The 18,597-nt window shown below is 44.7% G+C and overlaps 1 protein-coding gene across 3 annotated transcripts in view; it reads left to right on the top strand.

The window, feature by feature from the left end:
• The first annotated feature begins 1,358 nt into the window (after positions 1-1,358).
• bud13 (BUD13 homolog) overlaps positions 1,359-18,597 on the top strand; it is a 29,283-nt gene continuing 12,044 nt past the window's right edge. Inside the window, exons 1-5 of one of the 3 annotated variants that reach the window (XM_041174540.1) lie at positions 1,359-1,524; positions 3,749-3,851; positions 5,961-6,045; positions 7,320-7,374; positions 8,346-9,123. In XM_041174540.1, coding sequence (XP_041030474.1) covers positions 1,409-1,524; positions 3,749-3,851; positions 5,961-6,045; positions 7,320-7,374; positions 8,346-9,123 — 1,137 coding nt within the window. In that variant the 5' untranslated portion in view covers positions 1,359-1,408. Of the gene's footprint in view, positions 1,525-3,748; positions 3,859-5,960; positions 6,046-7,319; positions 7,375-8,345; positions 9,124-18,597 lie in introns of all 3 variants that reach the window. The other 2 variants (XM_041174541.1, XM_041174542.1) reach the window with 2 other exon arrangements.

Consider the following 18,597-nt stretch of genomic DNA (forward strand, 5'->3'; position numbering starts at 1 on the left):
AAAACATGAATTCTAGCTATCATAGGGTTCATTCCTTCTGTATGTATTATATACTGGATGAATGATCATGGAAGGACCATGAGCTAGCATGGAGGATATGAGGAGCCATTGGGGGTGAATTTGGGGTTATGAACAGCATGGGTAAAACCTTCTGAAGTTACCTTTCAAAAGATTTTCAAATCCAGACTATGGCCAGGATTTTCCTGTTGGTGATTTGGGGGCGGGGCCTGATCGCTGATGGGAAAATGATGCGGGATAATGTTGGAAGGAACCCTTTAAATTTTCAGGAAGACGGGCGGACAGCGGCAAACCACTAGTCCATGTGATATAGGTACACCTTAAGTGCTGTTAGGGAGGGAGTTCCAGGATTTTGACCCAGGGACAGTGAAGGAACTGCGATATATTTCCAAGTTAGGATGGTGAGTTCCTTGGAGGGGAACTTCCAGGTGGTGGTGTACCCATCTATTTGCTGCCCTTGTCCTTCTAGGCAGTAGTGGCCGTGGGTTTGCTGTCTAAGGATCTTTGGTGAATTCCTGCAGTGCATCTTATAGATGGTACACACTGCTGCTACTGTGCGTCGGTGGTGGAGGGAATGAATGTTTGTGGATGTGATGCCAATCAGGACTGAAGTACATGCCAGGCAAACTTACAAATTGTGCTGATATATAATACTCCTGCTGATGTCCCACAAGATGTCACAAATGCCCAGTTTTGGGCTGTTGATCTGGTCACACTTTGCCCCATTTTGCGTGGTGGAGGCTGCCCTTGTGCTGGGGATGGGTTTGTTGAACTCAAATCCTTGTCCTCATCTAGAAGTCCCTTCTTGCCCTATCTAACTGCTGCCGGTTCTCAAGATCCATTTCTTGGACGTAGTTTGTGGTCACTAGTCCAGATTTCCAAGCATGTGATTCGTATCTTTGCTTTTCTTTATGTCAAATGTTAAGTAAAAGTGCAACTTGTTAAGGGTATTGGAATGTGGACAATCCTGGCACCCACTTTCCACAAAGAATCATATCTTTGTGCCCAGGAAGAGTCTGATCGACCACCCTCATTGCTCGGTCACCACCTTTAGCATTTCTGGTTGGACATATTCCTGGAGGTTTCATCACAAACCCCCTCAATCCCTAAATTGATTTTTTTCGCAATTTAAAAAAGGGATTAAACTAGATAATCTGTTTCAATGCTGCTCTAATTTGGGTTAAAATTAAATTTTTAATTCCTGGTGATCTCAGGGCAATCCGGGAGCGTTGGCAACTGGACGGGCCGGCGGGGCGGGGTTGCCCTGGGAGACGGGCGGGCGGACGGGCCGGCGGGGCGGGGTTGCCCTGGGAGACGGGCGGGCGGGCGGACGGGCCGGCGGGGCGGGGTTGCCCTGGGAGACGGGCGCGCGGTGCCGGCCGGGATTGCGATGGCGGCCCTCAGTAAGGAGGAATATTTGAAGCGGTACCTGAGCGGCTCAGAGCGGGAGTCGGGCCGCCCGGTCCCCAAGCGGAGGAGGAGGAAAGTGAAGAGCAAAACCGGAGGGTAAGGCCCAGACAGGGAGCGGCGCAGACAGTCAGCTTCACCGGGAAAGGCCGGGGCCTGGGGCCTGGGGCCGGCTTCCGGCTCCCGGCTCCCGATGGCGATTAATCCGCTATCCACCCGTTTCCCGGGCGGGTGGGACGAGCAGGGGGCCCCCCCCCCCCCCCCCTCATATCCTGACAATATCCCCCCCCCCCATATCCTGACAATATTCCTCCCTCATATCCTGACAATATTCCCCCCCCATATCCTGACAATATCCCCCCCTCATATCCTGACAATATTCCTCCCTCATATCCTGACAATATTCCCCCCCCATATCCTGACAATATTCCCCCCTCATATCCTGACAATATTCCCCCCCATATCCTGACAATATTCCCCCCCCATATCCTGACAATATTCCCCCCCCATATCCTGACAATATTCCCCCCCATATCCTGACAATATTCCCCCCCATATCCTGACAATATTTCCCCCTCATATCCTGACAATTTCCCCCCTCATATCCTGATAATATTCCCCCCCATATCCTGAAAATATTCCCCCTCATATCCTGACAATTTCCCCCCTCATATCCTGACAATATTCCCCCATATCCTGACAATTTCCCCCCTCATATCCTGACAATATTCCCCCCCATATCCTGACAATATTCCTCCCTCATATCCTGACAATTTCCCCCCTCATATCCTGACAATATTCCCCCATATCCTGACAATATTCCCCCATATCCTGACAATTTCCCCCCTCATATCCTGACAATATCCCCCCCCCATATCCTGACAATATTCCTCCCTCATATCCTGACAATATTCCCCCCCCATATCCTGACAATATTCCCCCCCCCATATCCTGACAATATTCCCCCCCCCATATCCTGACAATATTCCCCCTCATATCCTGACAATTTCCCCCCTCATATCCTGATAATATTCCCCCCCATATCCTGAAAATATTCCCCCTCATATCCTGACAATTTCCCCCCTCATATCCTGACAATATTCCCCCATATCCTGACAATTTCCCCCCTCTTATCCTGACAATATTCCCCCCCATATCCTGACAATATTCCCCCCCCATATCCTGACAATATTCCCCCCCCATATCCTGACAATATTCCCCCCCCCATATCCTGACAATATTCCCCCCCCATATCCTGACAATATTCCCCCCCCCATATCTTGACAATATTCCCCCCCCCATATCCTGACAATATTCCCCCCCCCCATATCCTGACAATATTCCCCCCCCCATATCCTGACAATATTCTCCCCCCATATCCTGACAATATTCCCCCCCATATCCTGACAATATTCCCCCCCATATCCTGACAATATTCCCCCCCATATCCTGACAATATTCCCCCCCATATCCTGACAATATTCCCCCCCATATCCTGAAAATATTCCCCCTCATATCCTGACAATTTCCCCCCTCGTATCCTGACAATATTCCTCCCCTCATATCCTGACAATATTCCCCCCCCCATATCCTGACAATTTCCCCCCTCATATCCTGACAATATTCCCCCCCCCATATCCTGACAATATTCCCCCCCCCCATATCCTGACAATATTCCCCCCCCATATCCTGACAATATTCTCCCCCCCACTTATATCCTGACAATATTCCCTCCCCTCATACCCTGACAATATTTCCCCCATATCCTGACAATGTCCACCCCCCATATCCTGACAATATTTCCCCCTTTTCCCTTCAACTTGTGTTTAAAAAATCCGTTCATTTCCCCTCTGGTAATTTTGCCAATGACTTTAAACCTGTGTCCTTCTGGTTACTAATTCTCCTGCCATTGGAAAATTTTTCCTTATTTACTTTTTCAAAATCTTTAATGATTTTGAACACCTCTATCAAATCTCACCTTTACCTTCTTTCCTCTTCAGGTAAACATCTCCTGCTTTCCCAGTCTCATCAGAAGAGTCTCTCATTGCTGACCCAATTCCTGTCCATCTTTCTGCACCACCTTAAAGCCTTGACATTCTTCCTAAAGTGTGGTGCCCAAAATTGGACACAATACTACAGGGTGTAAGGGTTTGGCATAACTCCCTTTTTTTTTTACTGTACTGGACCTGTTATGGCATTCTCAGCTTTCCCTTATTTGTCTTTTAAACATTGCTTATACTCAGTATCTACTACCTGGCTAGGACTGATATTGGATCTAGTTCACAACCAGTTGAAAACCTCTCCTTGTTTTGTTATAATACAGAATGCGGATTGTGGATGATGATGTGACCTGGAAGAGCCTTGCGAAGGAGAAGGAAGCAGCGTTAGTGGCAGCAGAGTCAGACGAGGATGATGAAGCGCCTGTGGTATGTGGTAGGCGGATAAGTTATTCCCATGACCGACTTGTGTTGGGTTTGTTCAATAGGTAACAAGGCAGTTAACGACTCAACACTATTACTGTTTCTAAACTACTTCAATAATGATACGTACGTTCAGGCATATTAACAGCAGCTTATAAAAGGACTCCAAAATGATTGGGCCAGAAGAAAGTACAGAGCTTGAGAAGCCTCAGCAGTTAAGTTGACCAATCCCTAAAGCTAATCCCACTCTCCCTTACACCCATTGAACACTCCCTTTAAAAAAAAATTGATATTCCTCACTTGAGAACCAAAGAGCCAGAGGTGAGATGAGAATTTCTTGAACATTGTTGTGATCTGGAAGGTGCTGCCTGAAAGGGCAGGGGAAGCAGATTCAATAATAACTTCTAAACAGGGAATTGGACAAGTACTTGAAAGGGAAAAACAGGACTATGGGGAAGGAGCAGGGGGGGGAATTGGATAATCTTTTAGCACTAACGCAAGCATAATGGGCTGAATGCTTCCACCTGTGCCGTAAGATTCTATGAGAGAGGCCAGCGGGTGACTGCTGTGGGAAATGTTACACTGTGCATTGGAGAACCTTCACTGAGATCAGGGCTGATTTGGGGCGCTCTATCCTGGGAGTGTTTGATGGTTCAGCATAGAGGGAGCTTTACTCTGTATCTAACCCTGTGCTGTACCTGCCCCGGGAGTGATCGATGGGAATACTGTAGAGGGAGCTTTACTCTCTATCTAACCCCATGCTGTACCTATCCTGGGAATGTTTGATGGGGACAGTGTAGAGGAAGCTTTACTCTGTATCTAACCCCACGCTGTACCTGTCCTGGGAGTGTTTGATCGGGACAGTGTAGAGGGAATTTTACTCTGTATCTAACCCCGTGCTGTACCTGCCCTGGGAACGTTTGATGGGTACAGTGTAGAGGGAGCTTTACTCTGTATCTAACCCTGTGCTGTACCTGCCCTGGGAGTGTTTGGGGACAGTGTTGAGGTAGCTTTACTCTTTGAACCTGCCTGAATACACTGGAGCTGCAAGTGCTACATGATTTATGGCAGCGAATGTTTAAAAGGAAACCTGTGTCTGTATATTCATTACTCCACTCAGCATCAATATTCACTGCTGTCACTAACCCTTTCCTAAAGTTTATATCAGACCAGATCTAGTGTAGATGCCAAGAGGCTTCTTTTACAAAGGCTCTCCTTTATGACCTGCTCACTTCTCTGTACTCCATTCTACTTGACAACAATTCCCAGGCGGGAGGGATTGCCCATAATTACCTCATCAGCTTTACATTGGGACAGCTGCTAGGAGTAGCCTTAACGTGACTCCCTCTGGCTTAAATTTCACTCGCTGTGGAAAGATGCTGGAGTTTGTGAGCATATAGGCCAGTGCCCACCAATTTACCATGTTTCCCTCATCCTCCTTGAAGCCCCAGCTGAAAGAGAGCCGTTCTCCTGGCTTGTTTACTGTGGTTTGGGATACTGGACAATGCTTGTAATCCCAGCTGTCAGATTGGAAAGCTGGAATATTGGAACCAAATGCGTTTGCGTGAGTGGGACTGTTTGCTTGTTTGGAGAGTAAAAGCCTAATGGGCCAGTGGAACTGAATGACCTGTTCTTTGGTGTTGCTTCCACCTCTGTAGCATCCATGTTTCAGCTCATCTGCTATTGAAACCCAACATTCATGGCTTTGTTACCTCTAGACTTGACTATTCATCACACTCCTGGCTAGTCTCCCACGTTCTACCCTCAAGGTCATTCAAAACACTGCTGCCCCTGCCCCACATTCCCAGATCCCATTCATCCATCACCCCTGTGCTGGCTGACCTACAATGGCTCCTGGGCCCTAAGCACTAGAATTGCCTCACTAAATCTCTCCACTTTGCCACTTTGCTTTCCTCCTTCAACACCTAGGTACCTATGTTTTTGACCAATTTTTTTTTGGCCATCTGCCCTAATGTCTTATGTGGTCGGTGTCAAAATTTATTTGATAAAATTCCTGGGAAATTTGTTGGGGTGTTTTAATATGTTAAAGGTGCTATATAAATGCAGATTGTTGTTGTATCATACTTTGTGTTGATCTCCAACCTGTTGCTTTAGGTGGCAGAGTTTGTTGATGAAAGGCCTGAAATCATTCAACAAATGGAAGAATTCCGATTGAGCAATAAGTGGAAGAGTTTAGGAGGTAAGTAGTGAAGTTGTGAAGCAACCTTTTTAAAAAGAAGCAGATTTCAGCCTTGCAGTAAATTTTAATTGGCAGCTCTGTTTTAAATTCATTCATTGGACTGAGTGTCGTTGGTAAGGCCTACTCCCTAGTTGCCCTGAGGAGGTGGTGGTGAACTGCCTCCTTGAACCGCTGCAAGTAATTTGATCTACTGAGCATCTTCAGAAGGCAGTGCAGAGTCAACCAGGTTGGTATGGGACTGGAGTTACATTGAGGCCCAGAGTGAGTAAAAATCAGCGGGCTTCCTTCCTAAAAGGACATCAGCCAGTCGGGCTTCTGCAGTTCTATGGTCACTTTTTAAAATTGATTTCAAATTCTCAACTGCTGTGATGGGTTTGAGCTCATGTTTACTAACCCTATAACCACTGGATTCCTGTGCCTTGTTGGTCATGCCACTTGTGTGTTTTTATTCGTTTATGGAATGTTGGCATCACTGGAAATTTGTTGCCCATCCCTAGTTGTTCAGAAGAAGATGGTGGTGAAGTGCTGCAGTCTTTATGCTGTAGGTACACCCACAGTGCTGCTAGGGAGGGAATTCCAAGATTTTGCACAACTGTTACTCTGTCCCCATATCTGAATTTCCAACCTCCCCCCCCCCCCCCCCCCCCCCCACCACCACCACCACCACCACCACCACCACCACCACCACCACCACCACCACCACCACCACCACCACCAACCCATGCCGTCCACCTGAGAGGTACTCACACTTCCTAAAGGTAGAGGGTCCACAGATATCTGAATTCCTCCTGACATCCTAGTTTTGTTTGTTGCTTAAACAGTTCATGTTGGCAGAAATGATTTTGAAGGACATTGTAGCACTGGTTACTGGATAGCGATTAGGAGAGGAAACTCAACAAGGACACTGAGGTGAGTTGCAGCATCACTATTGAGACTAGCTAGCACAGCATAGCCTGGAGAGTGCAACTGGAAGACTCAGCTCTGTGCAGCTCAGAAGCTGTTAGCAGTATTTACCTGTTTCAGACTGGGTCCCTTCTTTTCTATATTGTTAATTTGTTGTGCTTTAGTTGCAAGTTCACACTGGGACGAAGTTGAACTCCAGGTCAGTGATAGCTGAATCAGTGGCTGGGATCAGACTAGTCTTTCCCATTACACAAGAGAAACAGACGGAAAGCACCCACAGTTACACTTTATCATCCCTTTGATTCATTTAAAAACAGAAGGCTTCTTGATGTAGAGGTGGTCATTACCTTTGTGACTTTTCTTTTATTTAGATGAAAAGGAAAACTCCCAAGAGTCTGACCTGTTTTTCCAGACACGCTCAGATGGGTAAGTGCTAAATAACTACTGCTGGGCTCTCTGTGTTTGAAGAGGCTGCAGTCTCGTTTTCACATGCTGCCTTTTTGTTTACTCCACTTCCTTTGGACAATGCTCCTGTATGAAGGGGTGTGATTGGAAGGATAGAGAAAATGTTTCTACTTATGGGAGAGACCAGAACTAGAGACCTTTGATATAAGACAATCACAAACAAATGCAATAGGGAATTCAGGGAAATTCTTTACCCAGTGAGTGGTGAGAATATGGAACTCATTACCACAGGGAGTGGTTGAAGTGAGTAGTATAGTGAATGTATTTAAGGGGAAGCTAGATGAAGGAGAAAGGAATAGAAGGATGTTCTGATAGGGTTAGATGAAATGGGATAGCAAGAAGCTCCTGTGGAGCATAAATACTGATGTCGACCAGTTGGGCCAAATGGACTGTACGTGCTGTATACTTGATAGAATTCTCTGTTTGGAGTGGTTGATCTATTGTGTTTGTTTCCGGCATCTGTATGTAGATGTGCCTCCTGGTTTCTGTTCTGAGCCTATGGCAGATTGACAAGCTCACAGCTTTTGGAATGTGTGCATTTATATAATGCCTTGAAAAAATATCCCAAGGCGCTTCAGAGGAACATCATCAAACAAGTTGACACTGAGCTAAAGCAGGTCTTTAAAAACTTGGTTGAAGAAGAAGGTTTTAAGGATCATCTTAAAGGAGAAAGGAACGGTTTGAGAAAGAATTTATGGGCTTGAGGCTCAGGCAGCTGAAGGCACGGCCTCCAATGGTGAGGACAAACCTGGTGTGTGCGGTGCAGTGGATTCTTCCACGCTGCCTTCACTCTTTGTAACTTTTTTCTCACTTTTTCCATCTGAATCCTATGAGAGAGTGTTGTGTGGGAAGCTAAAATAGAGGCACTGGTGTCTTGTAATTATCAAACTGTGTCTATATCTCGATTTGCTGATGTGCTTTATTCTCTTCAGCTTGAATCCAGATTCTAAGTCTGTACAAAAGAAAAGGACTGAAGATGATCCTCAGCTTCCTGAGAGAAAAATGAGAACAGTTTCACCTGACCTTTCACCTCCCAGGAGGGGACGCCACGATTTTCCTGACCTTTCACCTCCCAGGAGGGGACGCCACGATTCTCCTGACCTTTCATCTTCCAGGAGGGCAAGCCACGATTCTCCTGACCTTTCATCTTCCAGGAGGGGACGCCACGATTCTCCTGACCTTTCACCTCCCAGGAGGGGACGCCACGATTCTCCTGACCTTTCACCTCCCAGGAGGGGACGCCACGATTCTCCTGACCTTTCACCTCCCAGGAGGGGACGCCACGATTCTCCTGACCTTTCACCTCCCAGGAGGGGACGCCACGATTCTCCTGACCTTTCACCTCCCAGGAGGGGACGCCACGATTCTCCTGACCTTTCACCCCCTAGAAAAAAACGTGCTAAAAATACAGAGAAATGTGTCAGATCTACAGACTTGCCTTCTAGAAGCACACAGTATAATTCCCCTGACCTTTCACAGAGACAACAGGACCCTGATTCTGACCTTTCACCCCCACGAAAGGGGTGTCAGCATTCATCTGACTCAGACCTGTCACCACCACGGAGGAGGAAGTTGGAGACGAGTGATTTGGACCATAAACCCAGCTCTGGCTGCTCCGAACCCTCACCCCCTCGGCATAGGCTGCCCTCCCATAGACCACCTCTCTTGAGGGGGCAAGGGGCCAGCCAGAACTCGAGTCCAAGTAGAAAGGTAAGTGAAACAGGGGTGGCAAGATGTCAGCTGATCGCAAGAGAGTTGAGGCTTCACAGGAAATCAAACGGAAAAACTGCTGCTCCCAGTTAGAACCATAGAATCATAGAACACCACAGCACAGAAAACAGGCCATTCGGCCCTTCTGGTCTGTGCCGAAATATTATTCTGCTAGTCCCATTGACCTGCACCTAGTCCATAACCCTCCAGACCTCTCCCATCCATGTATCTATCCAATTTATTAAAACTTAAGATGAGCCCGCATTTACCACGTCAGATGGTAGCTCGTTCCACACTCTCACCATTCTCTGAGTGAAGAAGTTCCCCCTAATGTTCCCCCTAAACCTTTCCCCTTTCACCCTAAAGCCATGTCCTCTCGTGTTTATCTCTCCTAATCTAAGTGGAAAGAGCCTACTCGCATTTACTCTGTCTATACCCCTCATAATTTTGTAAACTTCTATTAAATCTCCCCTCATTTTTCTACGCTCCAAGGAATAAAGTCCTAACCTGTTTAATCTTTCCCTGTAAGTCAACTCCTTAAGACCCAGCAACATCCTAATAAATCTTCTCTGCACTCTCTCAATCTTACTGATATCCTTCCTGTAGTTAGGCAACTAGAACTGCACACGATACTCCAAAGTTGGCCTCACCAATGTCTTATACAACCTCACCATAACATCCCAACTCCTATACTCAATACTTTGATTTATGAAGGCCAGTATGCCAAAAGCATTCTTTACAACCTTGTCTACCTGTGATGCCACTTTCAGGGAATTATGTATCTGAACTCCCAGATCCCTTTGTTCCTCTGCACTCCTCAGTGCCCTACCATTTACTGTGTATGTCCTACCTTGGTTTGACCTTCCAAAATGCAACACCTCACACTTTTCTGCATTAAATTCCATCTGCCATTTTCTGGCCCATTTTTCCAGTTGGTCCAGATCTCTCTGCAAGTTTTGAAAGCCTTCCTTGCTGTCCACAATGCCTCCAATCTTACTGTCATCAGCAAACTTGCTGATCCAATTTACCACATTATCATCCAAATCATTGATATGGACAACAAACAACAATGGTCCCAGCACAGATCCCTGAGGCACAGCACTAGTCACAGACCTCCAGTCTGAGAAGCAATCATCCACTACCACTCTCTGTCTTCTCCCACACAGCCAATTTCAAATCCGGTTTACAACCTCTTCATGGATACCAAGTGCCTGAACCTTCTGAACTAACCTCCCATGTGGGACCTTGTCAAAGGCCTTACTAAAGTCCATGTAGACAACATCCTTCATCTACTTTCTTGGTAACCTCCTCGAAAAATTCTACAAGGTTCGTTAAACACGACCTACCACATACAAAGCCATGCCGACTATCCTTAATCAGCCCTTGGCTGTCTAAATAATTATATATCCGATCTCTCAGAACACCTTCCAATAATTTACCTACTACTGACGACAGGCTCACTGGCCTGTAATTACCTAGTTTACTTTTGGAGCCTTTTTTAAACAACAGAACAACATGAGCTACCCTCCAACCCTCCGGCACCTCACCTGTGGCTAAGGACATTTTAAATATTTCTGCCAGGGCCCCTGTAATTTCTACACTAGTCTCCCTCAAGGTCCAAGGGAATATTATGTCAGGCCCGGGGGATTTATCTACCTTTATTCGCTGTAAGGCAGCAAGCACCTCCTCCTCTTTAATCTCTATATGTTCTATGACACTATTGTTTGTTTCCCTTCCTTATACACTATGCCAGTTTCCTGAGTAAATACTGATGCAAAAAAACTGTTTAAGATCTCCCCCATCTCGTGAGGCTCCACACATAGACGACCACTCTGATCTTCAAGGGGACCAATTGTGTCCCTTACTATCCTTTTACTCTTAATATACTTGTAGAAACCCTTCAGGTTTACCTTCACATTATCTTCCAAAGCAACCTCATGTCTTCTTTTTGCCTTCCTGATTTCCTTTTTTAGTATTTTCTTACATTTTCTATACTCTACAAGTACCTCATTTGCTCCTTGTTGCCTATACCTGCTATACGCCTCTCTCTTCTTAACTAGATCGCCAATATCCCTTGAAAACCAAGGTTCTCTATGCCTGTTAACTTTGCCTTTAATCCTGACAGGAACATGCAAACTCTGCAACTCTCAAAATTCCGCCTTTGTTACAGATGGTACAGTTAGAGGCAGGAAACTTAAATCAGTCAACATTGGAGCTTTGGATTCTCAGGATTATGTCTTCTGTGAAATACTTTGTAATGTTTTATCATGTTAAAGCTGCTATATGGAGGCATATGTTGAGAGAATTGATTACTTGTGAGAATTGAAACTGCTCTTTTGCCTTCCATATCTAAAGTGTTCCCTCCCAGCTCAGTGAGAACGGTATCATAACAAAAACACTATGCTTGTGAGCTCTTATTGAGTATTGCTTTTATTTTTCCTTTTTCCTGTGAGTGCTATTCTTTCCACGACTGGTTTCTGCCCTCACTTGTGACAAAGTTTCAGAGACCATGCTTTCCATGTACCCATGCTTCATTTATGATGGTTGCTTGGGTCTAGAGTGAAACTTCTAATATTTTTATGCTCCATTTCTCCCTGATCCCCTAGTGGCACAGGGTGGGGTCTGGCAAGTGGGCACCGGGCATGGCCCGGTGGGCATGCAGCCTACATTTCTCCTCTCCACCCCCCCCCACCCCCACACCACACACACACACAAGGACCAACAAGCATCCTCAAGGCTCTGATAACGCAATTGCTATTTGTCACTTGCTACTTTTTTGCTTAAATGTGTGTTGGTGCTTTAGATAGAAGTCTTAGCCCTGTTGCCTAATTGAATTAATGCTCAGGAAACCAAGATCTATCGCTCTCAATAGCCGGTGATTTTGTGGAATCACTATCTTTAAACTTGGCTGGACCCTTTCCTCTCCATCTCCCCCTCGGCCCTTGTTTTGCACCCTTTTTGCCTACAAGGATACAGGTTGAGCACCCTGAAGTAAGTTCAGGACAGTTAACAGTGCCTTTTGAAAGATTGAACAGGCTGGGGCTGCTATGTTTAGAAAAGAGAAGATGATGGAGGTGACCTGACACAGATCTTTTAAGATTATAGAAGGTTTTGACAAGGGAGACAGAGAGAGAATGTTTCCACTTCTGGGGGAATCCAAAACTAGGGCCCATCAATATAAGATAGTAATAAATCCAATCAGGAATTCAGGAGAAACTCCTTCACCCAGAGAGTGGTGAGAATGTGGAACTCACTACTACAAGTAAGGAGAAGCTGGTTAAACACAAGGGAGAAAGGAATAGAAGGATTGTTGGAGATTAATCACACCGAGGCATTATTTCGTACGTAGAAACCCCATTTATTACTTGTGCACAAGGGAGAGCAATACAATGAGAGCTCTTGTACGGTCTCCAAGCAGAATACACAAACACTTGCTTAAAAGCATTTTACAACTAATCAGTAAATTTTGCACATCTCAATCCACTTATTTGCATACGTTAACTGACCAATCCATGTTCCAGTAAATTTCCATTCCTACACCACAAGTGCAGTAGTTTATAATTTGACTATCACAACTTTGATTACATTCGGCCCGAGGGAGAGACACATGGAATGTCTCAAGGCCCATTCTGCTGTAGTGGTCAGACAAGATGCTATTGTTCTTCAAGGTTGCAGTATTTTTCTCTTATGCCTAAGCATTTAATTTAGTTTCTCCATTAACCCTTTCAATACTGAGTGGGCTCCCTATAGTTGTCTAGGCCAGCACACTTCCCCCCTTTTGTCCTAAAAGGACAATCCACCACCCTTAGCCAAGTTCTATGTATCCTAGTCACCGAGCTTCTTCCTCAGTGGAATCCTGATTCCAGAGGATAGGGAGGAAATAGATAGCTGGCTTGAATCAGCAAGGTAGGTACAGGGACCCAATGGCAGCTCGCCCACCCGAGTGCTACCCTTGATATAATTTCTCCTGACGCATAGCCAGGCCTCCCCCTTAACAACCACAAAGGTGGGCTCCCAACTCCAAATGGGTGTTTGCTGAATGAGGGCCCCTGTATTACCTAGGGACCGTGCAGAATCTGAGGGGAAAGCCAAAAAATGCATCTCTGAAGAGGAGGGGTTAACAGGAAAATGAGTACAAATCCAACATTTAGTCCAATTAACTTGCGAGACTACGGCCTGCATTCATTGAACCGCAGAATTGGTAGTCCATGCTGCCGCAAGGACCACACAGGACAGGATCCAAGTCAGAGTCAGCATTCTGACGGCTCAGTTAAAGTTCTGCACAATAGTTTCCGTCCGAGGTCAGCGTCCGCTTGACGTGCGATGTGTGGATCCACAAGGGATGTCCTTCAACCTTCACGGCTGTATGGGTGGTGAGCAGGACTTGGAAAGGCCCCTCCCATCGAGGTTCCAATCAGTTCTTTCTCCTGAAGGTCTTTACCGGGACTAGATCCCCGGGTTGGTATTGATGGCAATCTTCAATGGTGGGCTTTTTTCTGAGCTTCTACTACCTGTATATGCAAGCTTTTGAGAGAATTAGTGAGCGCTATACAGTATGTAACCATTCCCTCATCCATAGCGTGGATGTCCATTTCCTTAGCAGACAAAGGTGGGGCCACTGGGAGGCGCATAGGACATCCCATTACAACTTCATAAGGAGAGAGGGAGGTGGTACGGTTAGGGTGAGAGCACATAGTCATGAGCGCCAAGGGTAGAGCTTCAAGCCATTTCAAACTGGTTTCTTCACATAATTTAGCTAGTTTGTTTTTCAGAATACCATTTTGTCTTTCCACCGCCCCAGTAGACTGGGGGTGGTATGGGCAGGAAAGGTGATGGTTGCATTGTAAGCCCTTCAACAGTTCCTTTATCACTTTAGCGGTAAAATGAGGCCCATTATCACTCAATAAAATCTCTGGTATCCCAAACCTGGGTATGTGTTCACGTAACAATTTTACAACAACAACAGCATCATTCTGTTGAGTGGGATACACCTCCACCCAACGCGAGAACAAACATATTAGAACTAAAACATAATTATATTCCATACATTTAGGCATTTGTATAAAGTCCACTTGTAGGTGTACAAACCCGTACCAGCAGTCACTGGGCGTCTTGCCTGGGTTATGTCATTGACATAGGTATGACAGGTATTACTAATACAATGCCTATTAGCATATTACTATTCACTGTACATTCAACATTCATTCTATGTACACGTGTTAAACCTCTGATCTGGCAACCGGTCAAGTCATGATTCTTGTGTTGTGAGAGATTCAATAAATGCTCATTAGTTACCCATAAAGGGACTACCCCTTCTTTAATCTGTCTTAAATTTTCTCGGGCTTGTTCCAGTGCCTAAGATCCATAGGTGCTGCATTCATCATTTCTGCTCGCTTCGTCTGAAATATTTTTCCCTATTTCAATTAATTCATTGATAGTCCCCACATGACTTTCGAGCACGGTAGCCAGGCTTTAGATTAACCAATGATGTACCTATATTGAATATTGTAGCGGCATCATTTATCAGGCTGCGCTTAACACGGTTCCCTCCCAAGCCTGATCGCATCTCGCCATTGAACTGAACTGCTTCAGTCATCAATTGGCACGTCAGAGCTGTATAGAGTGCTTGGGTATGGGTTAAGCACCACTGGGGCAGGATGACACCGGATACATTCAAGACTACGGGTGCTAGCTCATGGTGTACATTATCATACAAAACTTCTGATTAACCAGTACCAAACCATTCGCCAGTGCTGGATGCATAGTCGGACAAGATGGGTCAGTCAGTGTGGTTTGAGGGGCTTCAATTATCTCTACTCGGACTGTGAAAGTAGAGGTGGCTGGATAGTGGCGGACCTCCCATGCTCGATCTGAAGCAATCCCTTACTACAATTTGAAAGCACTTTTTCCCCTACTGTTAAATTTATCATTCCCCGTTGCATGTCGCATTCGGCACTGTCCATGCTGTACCAAAGTTCCTCCTGTGGTACGGGATGAGCTGTGATGATCCCCGACCTTGTTGCCAGTACTGATACGCCCATGACCAGGATCATAGATCTGTGGAGACATTAACATCGGCTCTCGTCCTCTTATCTACAAGTGCGCATGTATCACCTGTCATAATTACCTCGTATGGTCCATGCCTGTTCGTTCCAAGCTCACCCTGACCATCACCTTATTCCCCACTTGGGGGAAGGGGGGGGGGTGCGGGGGGGGTGTCCGTTGTTGCTGTTTGGATTTGCTTGTTTCCATATCCTCAATCATCTGTCAGTCTCCAACTTCCTCTCTCAACTCATGTAATCGCCTACTTAATTCCCCTACATTGTCCTGTATTTTTCCTTTCAGTGGCCCTACACCTCCCACTAAAATGCCTTCAGGTAATTGCATGGCCCTTCCTGTTATCAATTCAATGCGGTGAACCTGGTAGTCCTATTTGGTATAGCCCTAAGGTGCATCAGAATGCTGGGCAATACTGTTGCCTGTCTCCTGAATTGCTTAGGCTATAGATGTTTTTAAAGTTCAGTTCATCCTTTCCACCATCCCTGGACTCTGGGGGTGGTAAGGAATATGGAATTTCTGTTTAATCTCCATAAGATTACACACTTCTTTAATGACTCTCCCTGTGAAATGAGTTCCCTGATCTGAACCCATCTGGGTAGGCGCCCCCACTCCTTCCAGTTTACTCTCTCCTGCTGCTGTCTCATGTCAGGCCTCAATTCCTTAAACTGCCAACACAACTCTGCAGTGTACCTTTTTATCCTATCTTTCAAAGGCTCAGTATCTTCACTTCCAGTGATGGTTCTCTCTGGGAACCGCTTAACTCTGCCTGTCATCAAGGTGTTAATCCTGTGGTCTTATTTTTTGTAGCTCACAGGCACATTAATATAATCAGTAATACATCTATTTAGCCTTTTCCCAGCTTTCCCTTTACCTGTGTCTATCTTGTGGTAAATTGTTAAGTTGTATTTCTCCTTGCCCTTCAATTGCCTCAACTACAGACACTGAATAATTTTACCTCTCAGGTTTTTTTCCCTGACCACGATCATTTTGATTCTCTTGAAGTCAGTTTTTCTATTGTCTTGATTGTTTAAAATGTTTCCTTACTCTTTAGGCCATATTAACTATTCCATTTCAGCGGGGATCTCTGTCTCTAGATCTTTGCTTATCTCCCCCTGTGCAGTTCCAATGCCTCAGTTGATGGCCAGATTATCAAATTCATTTCCTTTAAAACAGTTTGTACATTATTTCCTCTTTCCCTAACTCTTTCTCCTACTTTCCTCATACCAGTTTACACATGCAACAGCTACCATCTTGTTTAGGTTGTCTGGAGAGACTTTACAGTCCAACAAAGTATTCTCATAACAGTTTTAAAACAGAAATCAAGCATTGACATGTTTTGCTTCCTTATCTTCTTCTCAAACAACATCTTATCGTCCCACTAAATTATGTCTGACTTTTTTTTGCATTATCCCAGATTCATTAACTCGGCCAAAAAATGGATTTCTGCCAAACTTTGTCAAGGTCTTGAGCTTAACTTCACATTTTGGGAACAGATTTACAAACACAAAAGCTTGCAGCATTTGAATTAGTGCCAATTGTTGTCAGACCTTTTAAAATGAAAATTCCCTTTTGAGAACTTTATCAAGAACCAAACCTCAAATTTTTAAACTTTGTAAGAACTGTAATTTACACAATCAAAATTAAAACAACCTCTTTCTCATGTGTAATGATTTGTATCCAAGTTATAATTTCCGTAATTTATCGACACGTTCTTTACCATAGCATCCTCGTTATTCAAAGCAACCTGTTAAATTACACTGCACTTTACATCTCAAGATTGTCCCAAATTCAAATTCCAGTGCTTTTGGAAAGCAGATTTCCTTTAATATTTATTTCACCTCTTCATAACAAACCCCTTTTTATCCATTGGAACCAGCTAGACCTTGTGTTTATGTCTTTTGGTTTTCCTAGAATCTTTCTGAATTTCAAGTAATTTTTTTCCCTCAGAATTTTAGAATACAAACTCGTATGTATTAATCCCAATCAGTTTGAAAGCTGATGATGAGGGTTATTCCCTACTAGTCTACAAGGGGTTGGTTCATCTCAAACAAAGGCAAGTCCTGTTTTATCTTTACACTACCTTCAAATTATAATTTTGGCCGGAAATCTCAACTCAAATCTTTTACTCAGAACTTTGGAATAGTTGAATAAACTTTTCCTTTAATCTAATATGGAGCTTTCGACTCTAAAGTGCTCAACTACACACACACAAGACAATTCAGGGAAGAAAACACATTAAAACTCACATTCAAATGCTTCATTGCACACAAACGAACACATAGATAAAGGTACGTATCGATACTCCTATAATATTAAACTTAACTCTAAACGAAGCTTCAAGTAGCAGTGGGAGAATAAAGGGATCTTGAAGGCTCCACCTATAGGGACCTTCAAACTGACGAAAGCTCACATTTTTTCTGCTGCTGCTTGTCAATTGCTCATTAACTCCCTAGGGGTACCCCCCCCGCCTCTCTCCCTCTCTCTCTTTCTCTCTCTCCAGCACAAACAGCTCTTGTAACTTAGATCAATTTCATTTTTTTTAAGTTACCGAAAATTCAATAGCGGACTATCTACCTCCCTTAAAACATATTATAAGCGCTCAATTCTATTCCAATTAAAAGTTCCGTCTGGCGGGAAACTCTCTCCCTTACCTTGGGTCCATTTTAACCCAATCAGAAACATATTGGACAATTTTAGGACCGTAATGGACATACATATAAGCATTTGAGGTTCCCTTCAAAGGGGGAACCTGGGGTTTCTTTGATGCCATATTTCCCATTTTTACTTAATAATATACACAAAAAAACCCACAAAAATTACTTACTTTTCACCTCCAGGGGACTCGAACCCCTGGGAGTACTGCTACTACTTTTTCACCTCCAGGGGACTCAAACCCTTGGGTTTACTACTACTAACTTACATTAAATTACTGGCCAAGTTAATCTCCCAAATATTTAAATAGATGACTTACCCTGAGAGTCAGCCACAGGCAGGCGAAGGCAGATCACAGGTCAACGAACCCCAGAAGCCCAAATGGGGCTGCCGCGGACTGAGGAGTCCTTGAACCGCGAGGTCCTAACACTGACTCTCCGTGACTCAACCCCAGGGGTTAGTCATCTCAGTGGGACCTCCAGAAACTGTCTGAGGTTAATCACACCGAGGCATCATTAATACACAGAAACCCCATTTATTACTTGTTCACAAGGGAGAGCAATACAGCGAGAGTTATAGTACTGTCTCCAAGCAGAATACACAAACACTCGCTTAAAAGCATTTTACAACCAATCAGTAAATTTTGCACATCTCAATCCACTTATTTGCATAGGTTAACTGACCAATCCATGTTTTAGTTAATTTCCATTCCTACACAACAGATGCGGTGCCTATACACTTGGTTATCACAACTTTGATTAC

This window comes from Carcharodon carcharias, chromosome 25 (genome assembly GCF_017639515.1).
Source record: "Carcharodon carcharias isolate sCarCar2 chromosome 25, sCarCar2.pri, whole genome shotgun sequence".
Classification (NCBI taxonomy): domain Eukaryota; kingdom Metazoa; phylum Chordata; class Chondrichthyes; order Lamniformes; family Lamnidae; genus Carcharodon; species Carcharodon carcharias.